Source organism: Lipotes vexillifer, unplaced genomic scaffold, assembly GCF_000442215.2.
Source record: "Lipotes vexillifer unplaced genomic scaffold, Lipotes_vexillifer_v1.1 scaffold95, whole genome shotgun sequence".
NCBI classification, from domain to species: Eukaryota; Metazoa; Chordata; class Mammalia; order Artiodactyla; family Lipotidae; genus Lipotes; species Lipotes vexillifer.
In genome coordinates this window covers 2,197,131-2,212,760 of record NW_006791458.1, presented here as the reverse complement: position 1 = coordinate 2,212,760, position 15,630 = coordinate 2,197,131, and the positions used below count along the sequence as shown (strand labels likewise).

General features: G+C 44.6%; 1 protein-coding gene across 1 annotated transcript; it reads left to right on the top strand.

Moving 5' to 3' along the window:
* Window positions 1-13,675: 13,675 nt before the first annotated feature.
* On the top strand, window positions 13,676-14,437 carry LOC103085184 (39S ribosomal protein L30, mitochondrial-like). Its single transcript, XM_082931338.1, is given in 3 exon segments — window positions 13,676-14,166; window positions 14,306-14,391; window positions 14,394-14,437. Coding segments are annotated over 3 exon segments (621 nt in total).
* The last annotated feature ends 1,193 nt before the right edge of the window (window positions 14,438-15,630 follow it).

Below are 15,630 nucleotides of genomic sequence, written 5' to 3'. Positions count from 1 at the left end.
AGCGGTTCATCAGTTACTAACATCTTTTTATTATTGCTATTATTATTACAACAACTACTACTGCTATTACCATTAGTGTGCTTCTACTGTCTAAACATGAGTCTGGCAAATTTCAGCTTCCTTTGTGACATGTAAGCTCAAGTGTCAATTACGTTTTCACAGCTATTCATAAGGAGGCTGATCCTTTTGTTTTTACTCACTAAGTGTCAACAGATGTTCTCTTAAAATATTCACAAACTATCAAAGGAAAAGGTTTTGATGGCTAGTTAACTTAAATAGAACTGGAACTAAGAGGAAAGGATTTCTTTGGGGGTAATAAGCACAAGATAGAGTCGTGGTCTAATAGAGACACGTGTCTTTGTCTCTTAACCAGTTTCTTCTTCCCATGGAGGGGAGACCCTCAGTTCAGTGGCTGATTTTGGAGGACTTTGTAAAAAGTGGTTAAGCTCGTTGTTACATGTTCCAGTGATGAGCCAGTAGCATCCTTGACTCTGAGCACTTCCTTCCCTCTACAGGGAGGTTACCCTACTTGTTCTTCACCATGGCAGCGACCACCGTACCCCAGGGTGGCTGTCTCCATTTCGCACGGCTCCCCTGGAGAAGAAAGCTGGTAAGAGGCTTTCTCACTGGTCAGGTGCTCCTTTCTCCTATCCATTACCCAGTCTATTTGCCTGGCTTCTGATCTCCTACCTTCCGAATTCCATATATTTCTTGACTCCTCGTCCCTGGTCTGCTTGGATATCTCTCCTCCAGATGTTCCTTCAATACATGCTGCCCTTTTGCCTGATTCCCCCTAGCTTCCTGCCTAGTCTCTGTAAGCCATCATGACCATGCCTCCCCCCACAGAAGAAATACAGAGGATATAAAGCCATACTTTTCCCAACACCCCCTGGAAATGACAGAACTTAGCAGTCTGGCTGAAAATTGCTGGACAAGAAATAGGTCACAACTTGCTGCAAGCAGGGCCTTGCTCATTCTTGTTATCCAGTCCATGGCCTAAGCTCTTCCTCACATGATCACAGCTATACTCTGATGCTTCTTTTTTATCCTGACCGGCCTTCCTGGTAAGATGGAAGACACTGAAAATGGCAAATCCATAGAAGTGGAGTTTCAACTTCTCCCCTCAGCTTTGCTCACAGGGACACGATTTCCTCCAGAAGCGTGAAAGAGAATGTTATTTATTTTTAATAGACTTTGTTTTTTAGAGCAGTTTTTGGTTCACAGCGAAGTTGAATAGAAACACAGGGTTCCCGAATACCCTCATCCCCCCACATGCCCATCCTCCCCCTCTATCAACATCCTGTGCCAGAGTGAACATTTGCTACAGTTGATGAACCTGCATGAATACATCCTTATCATCAAAGTCTGTAGTTTACATTAGGGCTCACTCTTGGTGGTGTATATTCTATGGGTTTTGACAAATGTATACTGACATGTGCCCACCATTCCAGTATCATGCAGAAGAGTTTCACTGCCCTAAATATTCTCTGTGCTCCACCTGTTCATCCCTCCATCCTCCGTGACCCCTGGCAACTACTGATCCTTTTACTGTCTCCATAGTTTTGCCTTTTCCACAATGTCATATAATGGGAATCATACAGTATGTAGCCTTTTCTGATTGGCGTCTTTCACTTAATAACATGCATTTAAGTTTCTCCATGACTTTTCATGGCTGGATAGCTCATTTCTTTTTGGCACTCAGTAATATTCCATTGTCTGGATGTATCACAGTTTATTGATCCATTCACCTGGTGAAGGACATCTTGATTGTTTCCACGTCTTGGCAAGTATGAAGAAAGTTGCTATAAACATTCATGGGGAATGTTGTTTTAAATTTTATTTCTAATCAATGATGACTTCCAGATGAGCAAGGATGAGTTACAACAAACATATGTGGCTCAGTAAATAGGATACGTAGTCAACCCAAAGCCTCCCAAATACCTGTGCCCAAATTGTCTGTAGATAAATCTCTCAAGGAATTTATAGAAGGCATAGATTTTTGAGCCCCACTCGCAAAGACTGATTGAGTAGGACTAGGAAATCACCAGGTAGAAGGAACATAGGCTTAACCTCCAAAAGGAAAGAGGCAACGGAAAGTTAATATCTCATTCGTACTGGAGAGAACTATGTACAGTGAGGAGTTTGGAGACTAATGACCACAGCTCATCTGATGGAGACATTGTGTTCTTCTCTGAGCCTCTTGGGGAAATGACATGGTGGCTAAAAGAATTGTTGATATGTACTATCCTCTCCCATTAAAAGGAGCTAAAAAAGCCCTGGGCACCAAGATGTGAACTATTTCCTTCAGGGTAGAGTGGAGCCACTAAAAATAGCCTCGGAAAATAAGGAGTTGTAGAGGTTCAACAAGGAAAACAAATCAGAAATAAATCTGGCACCAAGAAAGAAAGGAGGAAAAGGAGACGAACTCTCACAAGAAATAGGGAGAAAGAGGTATTAGCTTGGGTACCTAAAAACAGGTACATTTTTCCCACACACAGAGCTGCTGGCTGGCATTCCAACAGCGTAAATCAGTCCCTCCAGAGCAGGGGAAGATGAGTCAGAGGATCAGCCAGGATAAGCTAGGTTATGCCAGGGTAACAAACAACCCCTCAAATCTCAGAGGCTTCAAAGCACAATGGTTTGTTTCTCGTTCCTGTTGTCTGTCCAGTGTGGGTTTAGTAGGGGCTCTGCTCCTTGTAAACAGTCAGGGATCCAGGCTGATAAAGGCTTCATCTCCCCGAGCGCTTCCAGGATCACTACAGGGGTCAGGGGTCGCTGCACCGTTGGGCACTGACAGCTGAATGCACCAGCCTGGAAATGATGCATAGCACCTTCACTCGCGTTTCATTGGCCAGTGCAAGTCACATGGCCCTGCTTGTGTTGAAGTGGGATAAGGAAGTGAAGATATACCATGTGTCCAGGAGGAAGAGAATGAGAAAAGGTGTAAACAACTCTGCCGACTACTGTAGTCAGATAAAGGAGCTGAGGGAGGGCGGATGGGGACAGTGGAGGGAAGTCTCCTTGGAGCCACCAATTTGCAATTTGATTTTCATCTCTGTCTTTACTAATCAAGAGGACCAGGCTTATCCAATGTCCCTGAGTGTGTCCTGAGCCTCACTTCCTGCCTGCAAGAAAAAGGACAGTGTAGTAGTGAACAGCCTGGGCCCTGGAGTCAGGCCAACCCGCATTCATCTCTGGAACCTACGAGTTGTGTGACCTTGGGCAAGTTATTAATCTCTCTGGACCTCACTTTCCTCAGCTGTATAAGGTGGATGACAGTAGCACCTACCTTATGGGGTTATTGTGAGGATTAAATGAGATCATACAAGAAAAGAGTTTTAGGCCAGAGCTGCTTAAACTAGGCTGTGCCAGCAAACTACTCAGGGAGCTTGTTAACATGTATTTGTGATTCAGAGGTCTTGGATGAGGCCTGAGATCTTGCATTTCCAACAAGCTCCCAATGATGCCTATATTGCTGGTTCATGGACCATCCCTTAGTAGCAAGGATTTTAGATCAGTGTCCAGACATGGTAGATTATTCTTAAAACTGGATTGAGAGATTGCAAAGGTTCTGTTGCCCCTGCCCTCGATGAATGGAAATTACAGCTGCTTGTTGGTGGAAGTGTCTGTGTCTGATGCTTCCACAGACACATGTTCTATGTGGAGGTTGATGAGCAGGTGCTAGAATTGGGAGGCCTGGGTTGGTATCCAAGTTCTGCTCCTCAGTAGCTCTGTGGTTTGGGCGAGTTATGGAAACTCTCTGAACATGTGTATCTGATCTGTAAAATGAGCATAATAATACAGATCCACCATTTGTCATCTGTGATTCCACAATCCAAAGAGCTCTGAAACGGTAAGTTTCTTCACTGTTTGGCACACTGTGACCTGGCAGGAAAAGCTGACATATATTGACATGAGGCTGTTTACAGCTTTTATTTTATGCCTCTTATGACTATTTCTGTGTTTCATCACAGAAGTATGAATGGGTTTGATAATTAAACACTGCTGCAGATGCTGCTGGGCTTAGAATAACATACAGCAGGTGTACCATTTAGCTTTCTAACAACTAAAAAACTGATTTCCGGAACACACCTGGCCTCAGAATTTTAGAGCAGACACTGTGGACCTGAAGGGAAGGAAAAAGTGCTTGTAAGACACTGAGCACCATACCTAACACAAAGTAAGTGCTCAACAAACAGGAGTTATTACTGAAGTTATTGTTCATCCCGTTGCTTCCCTTGGACAGAGGGGAAGGGAATTCAGGAGGCAGGGTCTGTGGGTCCCCTGAAGATACAGAGGATAGGATCAAGTTTGTCCCTGTGTTTTTAGCCCTTTGATTTGTCTTCTGTTTTCTTCTGAAAAATAAAAAAAATGCATGGAAATGAATATATACCATGAGGGTGCAGACAGCGAGATGGAACAAAAGCAAGACTGAGGCAGGTGGAAAGGGTTCTCCCCTGTGCCCACAGAAGCAGCTGGCAGGAACTCAGCTTCATAGGCAGCCAAGGACAGATGCTTTCCTTGAGGCCTCTTTGAATATCCTGTTGAAGAGTGTCACTTGAGCAAAAGACTCCAGTCCTTACCCTGCCATTCACCTGCTGGGGGCACTTGGGATGCCTTCATCTTCACCAATCTCAGCTTTCTTATGTGACAACCAGACAATAATGCAATCCCAGCTCCAACTGCTGTATTGCAGGGGCCACATTAAAAGCGGTCCCAATGTTCATTTGCAGCACTATTTACAATAGCCAGGACATGGAAGCAACCTAAATGCCCATCAACAGAGGAATGGATAAAGAAGATGTGGTGCATATATACAATGGGATATTACTCATCCATGAAAAGGAATGAAATTGGGTCATTTGTAGAAGTGTAGATGGACCTAGAGACTGTCATACAGAGTGAAGTACGTCAGAAAGAGAAAAACAAATATTGTATACTAACGTGTATATGTGGAATGTAAAAAAATGGTATAGAGCAGGGTTCCCCAACCCCCAGGCTGCACAACAGGAGGTGAATGGTGGACAAGCAAGCAAAGCTTCACCTGGCATTCCCCATGGCTCGCATTACTGCCTGAACCATCCCCCCCATCACTCGCATTACCATCTGCACTAATCTCCCCCACACCCCTCCATCCATGGAAAAATTGTCTTCCACGAAACTGGTCCCTGGTGCCAAAAAGTGTGGGGAATGCTGGTGTAGATGATCTTATTTGCAAAGCAGAAATAGAGACACAGTTGTAGAGAACAAACGTATGGATACCAAGGGGGAAGGGAGGGGCGGGATGAATTGGGAGATGGGGATTGATATATATATACACTTTTGATACTATGTATAAAATAGATAACTAATGAGAACCTACTGTATGTCACAGGAAGCTCTGCTTAACGCTCTGCAGTGACCTAAATGGGAAAGAAATCCAAAAAAGGGGGGCTACATGTATACATATAGCTGATTCACTCTGCTCTACAGTAGAAACTAACACAACATTGTAAAGCAACCATACTCCAATGGGGAAAAAAAAAGCAGTCACAGATGTGAATGCATTTTGAAAGGGAAAATCCGTGTTCGCAGGTTGAGTATAATTATTCATTTGACTACAAGCAGGAGATGGTGAGGGGACTGACATCACACAGGGAACTCTGGTTAGCACATTCTTTAATCGCACTTCTCCTGTCGACTCTAACGGCATTGTTATTTGCACTTGGCTCCCTCACCTTCGTCACAGCCATTTGTGCTTGTCAATTGAGGCCAGTGTGATTGAGTTTTCACAAGATTAACTGCCCCACCATTGCTTATAGACAACCAAAATCAAGGCTTATAGACAACCAAAATCAGGGCTTTGGGTTAACTGTTGTTTGGACTGACACATGACAATTATTTGAAAGAAAACAAGTATAAACAGGACACAGGTTTGAGATTTGTCCTTCCTGCTTCTGTCTTTAGCTGTGTCTGCAGACTTTTTGGCTAATGACTTCCTCACCATCCTCACGTTCCATGTTAAGAGCACTGGCTTTGGGGTCAGACAGACCAGAGTGAGACACAGTCCACTGCCTTGCTGTGTGTGGTCTGGCAACTCACTGAACTCTCTGAGCCTCAGTGTCCCCATGTTCAGTATTCCTAGCTCTAGGAATAATTAGAGCTAGCTGGCATGTGTTTTTGTAAGGTTTAGGTATATAAATAGGATGTTAAATTTAAATTCCTCCTGTTGTCTCTAAAATTCAGTTATATCTCCCACACAGAATACAATAAACGGTAAGTACTCCCATATGCTAAACAGGGGTGCTAGTTCCCTGGGGCAGATTTAATTTAAAAAATAGGAGAGCAGAACAATTTCAGCAAAATAACCCCCTGAACCAGCAATGGTAAAGAAGACTGGAGGTTCAAAGGGTGTTGGAAGAGTCTAGAAAGGGATTTTGTTGGCTGTCCCCTCCCCAGCTCAGGAGTGTCCCTTCAAAACCCGAATGTTGGAGGTGGGAGTGCAGCTAAGAGAAACATTCACAGAGATTGGGGATGCCTAGAAGAAGCTGAGGCAGGCACTTACACCTGGCCGTATCTTCACAAAGGTGCAGGATCACAGGATCCACTGCTGTTTTGGGGCTAGGGCCAAGAACAGTGGGAGGACTCCTGGGATAGCATGGCATGCTTTTGGTGACATTCGTGACCACAAAGGCTGGTCTACAAAAGACAGGAGGTTTGGTGGTGATACACACCACACTGGAGCCCGGAGATAGGACTTGGTAGATAGCAGCCTACCCATTGCTAAGGCAAGAATGCATGAGTTTCCCATGGGCCAAGGGGATGCTGCAGAAGCCAGCAGAGCCTGAGCCCTCATGATGGGCCCCCAGCAATAAGATGCTCTAGCACAGACAACCAGGACAGGAGCTAAGAATGTCACAAGAGGTCAGCCTGAGTGTACAACCAGAGCCTCTGAGAATCTCCAAGTGTGCCCATGAGGCCACCAAACAGTCACCTGCCAAAGAGGGCACTGATGACTGATTCCAGCAGCCCTGTAAGAGGGTCCCTTTTCCCTTAATCCCCTCCTCTACCCTGACTCTGAAAAAGCCAATCAGTCACAGGGACAGGAAATAAAGTTAAGTGATAAAAGAGATTACAGTCCCCCACAATCTCCACTGCAGGTCCCTGTAGTTAGAGTTGGAGAGGTTGCGGGGGGAGAGGCAGAGTCTGAATGAGATGGGATATTGAAGTTCTGATCTCACCTCAAGGGGACCATTTAATACCTGAATTGAGTGTGAACAAACAAAACAGAGCTTGTTTTCATTACTTAAACTGATGAGAAAGCAGCAGATGGAACTGTCCAAGATGTCATCAAGGGGCTGGGCGGGAGTCTGCGGAGCATTGGGGGTGCAGCATTTGGAAGGCAAAAGACATCCACTGCTTGGTTGTGCCTCCCTTGAGTTCAGCCCACTCAATAAATTGGGTACGTATGTCAAGTGGTTAACTGAGGCACTGCAGCCTGGCTCAGCTGTTAGATGACAGTGATTACTACTATTATCTTTATCTTAACATTCATTGCAAACTGATTTAGACCTTTTAGTCAATGTACAGAAACCCAGTATGCCTAGTAAGTGAGAGGAAGGAGAGATTTCTTACTCTGCTTTTAAAAATTTAGGAAGCTCTGGTCTTCACCGGCAAATTCAGAACTACCTGCAGAATCAGGTTGCCCTGCAGTCTGTCGATATATTGTAATTGAGAGCTGCAGAGGCCCTTCTCACACCTCAGAACATCATGGCGATGTTGTATCTGTCCCCAGCTTCAGCCACAGAGTTGGAGCGAGAGGTTACTGATGTGACTGGTTATCTTCCCAACTCCTGGTTAAGGTGTAATGAAAGTCGGACACTGTGGGCTTCCCATCAGAACAGAGTCCCCAGCATGAGCCTTCCTCTTACTGTCCCTCATCAAAATCTTGCTGTCCTAGTGCTCATTTCCTTCTGACCCTGCTCTCTGCTTTCCTAGCATGTCTGATAAACCAAGCAGTTTGTTGACAGAGCTTCAAGAGGCCAAGGGCATAAATGTGAATCCCTGTTCTGCCGTTTACTATCTGAGATCCCTGGGCAATTTTCTTCCTTTCACCTGGCTTCTGCATTTCCATCTGTAAAACGGGAATTGTAGTGCCTGCCCTGTTTATCTCACAGGGCTACTCTGGGGTTCAGTTGCAATTGTGGGTGTGAGAGGGCTTGGAAAACTTTAAAGTACCATATAAATGACATTGAGATGCTCAGGAGTGTAATGTCCTCATTAAGTCCAGATAACACTCTGCATGTGAATAGGCTGGACCCCAGTGGACTTCAGAGGTGGGAAATCTAGCAATGTGTTAGGGTCAGTATGAAAAGCGTGTTTGACAAACCTCAATCTGTCCCACGCACTAATTTAAGATCCAGTGGTGTTTCTGATACTAAAATCCCCCTAGACTCAGTGTTTATCTGGCCCACTTCAGGATCTGCCCAAAATTTGCTGTTAAAAAAGAAAATAAAATTACTATCAAAATATGAGGCTTCTTTGGAACGTTTTCCTTCTTTCATGTACACATTGCCTGGGCTGGGCACTCAGTGTCTCTACAACAGTCAACACTGTAGCTCAGCCTAGCCCTCCTCCTACATAAGGGATTGCAATTTATTTGACGCCCCAGTGCAGGTCCCCTCGCTTACAGATCTGGTCAGACTCACCTGTGCAGCACACTGGCCCAGAATTTTCTGAGAAGAAGCCTTTGTCCTCAGTGCTGACAAGCAACACGAACTCTCTCACACCAAGAAAAACATTGCCATAGGCCCCCAAGACGTAACGTCCAAGTCCAGAGTGGCTCCAGTCTGAATCGAGCAATTATATCTGCGTCTGCCCCTACCCAAAACCTCAAAAATGTTAACATCTTGCACGTGTCAAGAGGGTTATTTATGAAACTATTTGCTTGTCAACCCCAGGAGGACATTCTGTACTTTTTTGCTGGAATACTGTATATTTATGACCCGTGGCTTGAAAACTAACTTTGGCAGGAATATTTACCCGCGAAAAATTCTACCGGCCCCCCGCGCAACACAGCCTGCATTCAGTCGCCGTCGTGCAGTGGCTGGGCAGGGTTCTGGTGGAGAGCTAGTCCATGGCTTGCTGCAGCAGAAAATGAATTCCAGATGTGTGCTTCTTCAGGGGAAGGATTTCAGTGTTAGATATTTTAGATCAGAGGCTTGTTTTCTTTCTATCTCTCGCGTTTTTTACTCTAGTGAGTAATTAGTCTTGAACATTAAGAACATGCAGTCTGTTTGTTGCCTCCTGCACTTGATGCTTTAGCACCCTCCCCTGATCCTGCAAAAGTCTCCCAGTTTGGAGAGCTAGCCTTCTGATCTCCCAGTTTAGATATGGTTATCTGTTCCTAGTGTGTGACACACAGAGAGCCATTTGGTTGGAGAAGAGAGGGCTTGGCATGATGTGGGGTAGACTCTAATCCGGCACAGTAAATTACCTGCAAGAGACTTTTGACACCATTCTTTCCCAAGGACTGCCTCTGTGGAGCTAGCTCACCTCCATTGTGTCCCCGTGGTCAGCTTCATCAGCCACAGATAGGGTCTTCTGCTGACAGGGATGCTGAGCCCATCCAACATCACAGCAGATTTCTTGCTCTCTCTTGAGCAGTGAACTTATAATTCACTTTTCTGCTCTCTTCAAGATTGAAGGACCCAAAGTGGGAGTGGTCTGTAAGTGTGTGTGTGTTGTGCAGTGACAGATAAAAGAACTTGTATCTGAGGACCTAGAGAGACCTGAAGGAACAGAAAAATCTGTGCACACAGAGGGTGACATGTGCAATTGACCCTCATGCAGTCTCTGCAGTGTTTTCCATAGCTGTAATGCCCATATTTTTATTCTTAAAAGCCTTTGAACCTTGATTAAGGGCTTATTCCTAAAAGTCTTGAGCTGTAATGTTATACACACCTGGTAGGTATACTTGGAGATACAGTGAAATCCCTTTAGCTAATTTCTTTACCACACTGCATAATAGTAATACTAAGTTATTATCGTATTACCATTTATCAAGTATTTGGCATTTAGCACACTCTATTTCCAATTCTTAGAAATGGCAAAGATTTTATCACCCTTATTTTACAGGTAAAAAAAGCTGAGCCACGGAGAGGTTAAGTAGTTTTCCAAAAGACACATGACTGATTATAAGTGGAACTGGTGTTTGAACCCAGAATGTGTTGGCTCTGTGATGGGAGAGAAGAGAAAAGAGATAAGAAGTTGGAGGAAGAGGGGAGGAGGGGGAGTTGAAGCATAAAACAAAACCATCAACCCTTGGGAGTTGGGTGTTGTTGACCCCAGCTGTCCTTCCAGCCTCAGTTGACCTCCGTGAGTGAGGCACACTGTCCTTGTGTGGAGGGCCCCAGTGTATACATCCAGGGGGGCTCAGGGATGGGAGGTCTCCGTGGGAGAGGACTTGGGTCATCCTTGGGCCTTTTGGCAATGGAGACATCTGCAGATCCAGCAGGGGGTTATTCAGGGCCAACTCAGGAATTTAAAATCCCTGCAAGCTTCTGGAACTGGTCACTGGGATTCACACTCCCCCAAGCATCACTCTATGCCAAGGTCAGGGCACAGAATCAAGCTGTCTCTCTACTCGTTCCTCCCTTGCCCTGGGCTTAGCCCAACCCACCCACAGTTGGCACCTTGCCAGAAGGGAGCAGTGCCTTCTGGGGGAGCCAGGTCCTCAGGCCACAGTCCAGGCTCGGGAGGTGGTGGGAGGCCCCCCAGGGGTGTGAGGGCAGCCCAGGCTGTAAGTCCCAGGCCTGGACATGGGCACAGAGCCAGCGAGCTCACTTAGAGAGCAGTGGACAGGGAGGGCCAGCTGCTTGAGGAAAGACCTCAGGCAGCCTCCAGACCTTGGCAGGGAGGAGGCTGTGCCTAGAGGCTTCATCCAAACACAGTTCGTTTCATGGAGTCACCAAATTTCCGAGTCTCCACATCTTTATGAGACCATGTGATTGTGTCACAAAAGCCCCATCCAGAAAGCTAAGCCCCAGGCCAGATCTACTCCTCATTCTGCTGATGTGTGAATTTAAACATATCTCTTGACACCTGAAAAATGGAAAGAACACTTTATAATCTAATAAAGATGAGAATATAGAAGTCACGTATTTGAGCTGTTAATTCAGACAGTCTCATTCACTTCTTGGGTATGTGACTTTGGATGAGTTACTTAATCTCAGTTTCCTAGTCCGCAAAATGGAAATAATGAAATGCATACTCTATAGAAGAGTTGTGAGGATAAATGAGAACATGAATATAAACAGATTTGGCCCCTGGCACTTCAGTGCTCAATAACTGTGAGCTTTAAAAAAAAAAAAGTACTATTAATTTAACTTCCTGGAAACAAAATAAAACCACAGGAATGGTAATGTTCTTGGGACACTGTATATTACTGTGAGGAATTATGAGTCCCTGTATACAAGGAGGTAAATAAAATTCAGAAATGTTACCAGATTTGGCCAAGCTGCATAGCCAGGCATCAGTGGTTTGGGAAATGAACGCACATCAGAGATTATAAGAAAATGGCTCCCCAGCTGACCTTACTAAAGGAAAGTTTATTTGCTGGGGAGGGAGGAGGGCAGGTGGAAGAGGTCAGGAAAGGGAGGGATGCTCTCGATGAGGCCATTCCATGACCGTGTAGGTGTAGTTAGAGCTTACAGGAGGATGAGGCCTCCAGAATGTACCTTTGCCAGGCACCCAATAGCCCACCCTTGCACAAGGCCACCGCCTAAGGGAAGAAGGACTGCTACAAATTGGGAGGAATTCGTTTTCCAGATTTGGACTGTATCCCAGCCAGTGGAGGCTAGTGGGAAAAGCAACTGCACTGAAGGCAGAGAATCCTAAATTCAAATCCTCTCTTAGCCACTTCCTCACTGACCTTGGACAACTTAACCTCTTCGAACCTCTGTTTCCCCAGGCTTTAAAGTTGTAGATAATAAATGCCTGTGTCTCAGGTTTTTTGTAAGGATTAAAAGAAGTAAGTAGTAGGTGCCTTTCTTCTCCTCCCGATTCACCTCAGTGACATAGGCTAGTGGACAGATCTTGGCAAATAAGAGAGCTCTCCCCCATTGTTAATGGCCTGATGGCTGAGTACTAGATACTGAGAGACACGGCGTCAACTTCAGTCCCCGTGAAGATGGCAGAGTGAACAGAGGCAAGAAGCCCTGCCCCCTCAACATTAGAAATACCAAGCTAAATATTATTTTTCATTTTTCACAAAATGTATTGGCTGAAAATCAGGAAAGAAAATCTCCAGTTGCCGGGAATGAAGAGAGAAGACGAAATTCTTTAGATGTAGCATGTCTCACAAGGGGAGGGGAATTGCAGGCTTGGGTCTGCCTGAGGAACTGTGGAAGCCACGGCTGCCCAGAACAACGATGTCAGGACTGTATAAAATCCTGTCAACAGAGGGCCATTTTGTCTGGCGTGCTACTCTGACAGAAGCAGGAAAGTAGACGGTAGAGGATTAATCCTGAAATAGCCAGAAAATTCCTTCACCCAGAATTCCACACTGTGCTGTTTTCATTTAGTCGAGGTTTTACCATGTATATCAGGAAATGATTATGCTGACTTTTCCTTTTATCCATAAGCACACAGCGTGTTTCGCCATTTTTCTTTTCTGTATTTCTCAGCTCCTTTGGAAAGGAATAAGAGACCCGCCCCAGGCAAGAATGCAGTAATCTGACTATGGTTTTAAGGGACCGTAAGGTTCTTTCCAGTGCACCATTGAAAACTATTTACAGGAGGAAGAACGGAGACTAGGATGTTTGGCATGGAGGGCATAAGTGAGAGTCAGAGAGGGAAGGTGGAAGCGGGTAGATGGCAGTTTGGTGTGGAGGGAGGGTTGTTCAAAAGAGGGAAAGGCCTGGGGTTCAGGTGAGCAGAGGACACTAGAAAGGGCTCCATTTGAGCCACCTGGATTTGCCAGTCCTCACAGGATCTGAGAACAGAATGATGTGATCTGAGCTCTGAAGGGAAGAGAATTAGAGTTAGCAAAAAGCTCTGTAGCTGCCCAGGAAATGGATGATTATTAGGGCCATGTGGGTTTAAGATGCTAAAGAAAGACTCACTCAGAATATATTCCTACAGAGGAGAAGACGGCAAATGCTTTCTCATAAAAGAACATTGCTTTTAGATTCATAAAAATGCCCCCAATTTAAATCTCCAGCTGGTAAAAAGTTTCTGAGTCATTGATGTTGAGAGGAGAATAATGAAAGTAAAATAAAATACAGCTGTACCATTTACTAGTGGCATGGCACAAGGATGTCACTTCTTTTTTTCTGAACCCAAGTTTCTTCACCTATAAAATGGGAATGATAATAGTACCTACTTCATTAGGAACATTGTGAGAATTAAATGAAATAGTGCATTTAAGTGTGTATTAAGTACAGTGATGGTTCATCATAAGCCCTGTGCATGGCTGTGGTTTGGGCAGGGCTGTTTTCCCAAGATGCCCATCAGCAGTCCTGGGACCTTAGATGACTTTACTTTGCAAGTCTGAGTTTGTAGGTATAGTGGTCAAGTGTATAAGAGCTATAGTTTAGAGAGTTTGAGATTGGATCCCAAGTCTGCCATTTTCCAAAGGAGTGAGTTGGGATTATGTATCCTCAGTGAGCCTCATTTTTATTTTTTTATATGCAAAATGGGGGTGATGACAGTACCTACCTTAGCAAACTCTCAAAAGGTGGTTACTATTGTTAGTGTTACAAAGGCAAGGTCCTTCTTTTGCTTGGCTTTCCCTCAGTGGCCTATAAAGAGAATAATCACCATATTCACTGCAGGGATTTTGCACTCAGTAGGTCAGCGGCCAGCAGGCAGACTACAAACAGTGACAAAAGGTACAGAGCCTCTCATCTGTACAGATTTGATTCATCTCAAATTTACCAGGTCAAGAATTCCAGATAAAGTTTTTCAGCCTTCACCTGCAGACCATGAAAAATATGGTGGTGATCCAAAGCACCTTCATAAACTGCATATTGTTACCAGAATAAGAACTAGGAAAAGACATCCATTTGGGAAAAAGGTTACAATAAAGATGCTTGGATTAGAAAAAGCACCTATTCCTCAGGTTCACAAGAATATCCCTTCAGTGAAGGCAAAAAAGAAAATGGTTAAACTTTTGATAAGAATCAAGTCCCTGTTGAGGTGATGGATTCATGGGTGTATACATATGTCAAACTTAGCACCATATGCTTTTCAAATGTGTGCATTTCGTTGTATGTCTATTATACCTCAATAAAGCTGTTAGAAACAAACAGACAAACAAAAACAGAATCAAGTCCCTGAAGTTGCCACAAGGACTTGCGGCAAAGGAGGACATGCGTAATGCCTGCCTCATGAACACTGGAGAATTAGTAGTGCATGGCATCTAAACCCTGTGGACCAGGGAGCAATCAAGTCCTAATGCCAGAGCGTTTCAGATTAAAAAATGCAAATCATCTTTATTTAAAGATGGTGAGAAAGTGTTTCTATTAAAATATATTTTAAATACAAAAAAAAAAAGGCAAGTTCCCGATTGGTTTACCTTCCCTTTGCAAATCTGAGCTCTTGATGTACTCTAGGTCAGACCCAAGTGGTTGTCCTTTTCTTACTGTCATTTGTACCTTTCCTCCATCCATTATGAAAGAAGGCACAATGAGGATCATATACCCATCAAAGCCATATCCTATACTAGGGACCCCATCTGAACAAATTTCAGGTTCTAATATTCAAATGACACTGCCACAGCTGCTGCCTCTGAATCACCACACAATTCCTCATCATTACAGGGACAGCCCAAATATTGGCAGAAGAAATCAGAATTAATATTATTAGAGCCAACAAGAAGAAGGAAGCCCAAAATTACCTAAGGGTAAAAATCAGCCTGCAGTAAACAATCCTAGCTAACTGTTCAGAAAGAGAAACTTCCATCTCCATGCCCACTTCTCCTATCCCTTTCGAAATCTGTTTCAGAATGACAGAGACAAAAATGTAGATTAGAAGTCAAATAAGTGGCAAGTGAGTCAAAATATTTAAAGGGAAGGGATCTCTGATTCATGTGCCTTTGATTGCAGCTTGTAATTGCTCCTTTCATGTTTAATGGGCTTCCCTGGGCAAGGCTGGGAAACTATGCAACAGCTGCATTCCGGGTCCCCCTGGTGTCACGTGCCTGTAGCTGTACCAGGGTCCAGCCTCATCCATGGGGCAGCAGAGGCAGAGGAAGAAGCATGAGAATGTTGGCAGGAATGTATGGAATGTTGAACTATTAAAGCCTGGGAACAGGGAAGTTCAGAACCCAGATGGTAAGGGAGGACAGACCTAGTGTCAGCTTAGACAAGTGATGGACCTCTCTAAGGCCAAGGCTCCCCACCTATGAAATCTCATGGGGCTCTTGATAGCATTAAATTAGAGCATGGATATAAACCATCTATCACAGGGCCTGCCACACAGCAAGTGCTCTGTGTCACTCATTCAAAACATGTGTTCAGCCAACAAATAAATAGTGCCTGATAATTTGAATAGAAATCTCAGGCCCAGAGGAGGCAGATGCCTGCCCAAGGTTTCTCACACAGTCATTAGAACTCAGGCGTCCAACTCCCAGGCCAGTGCTCTTTCCCC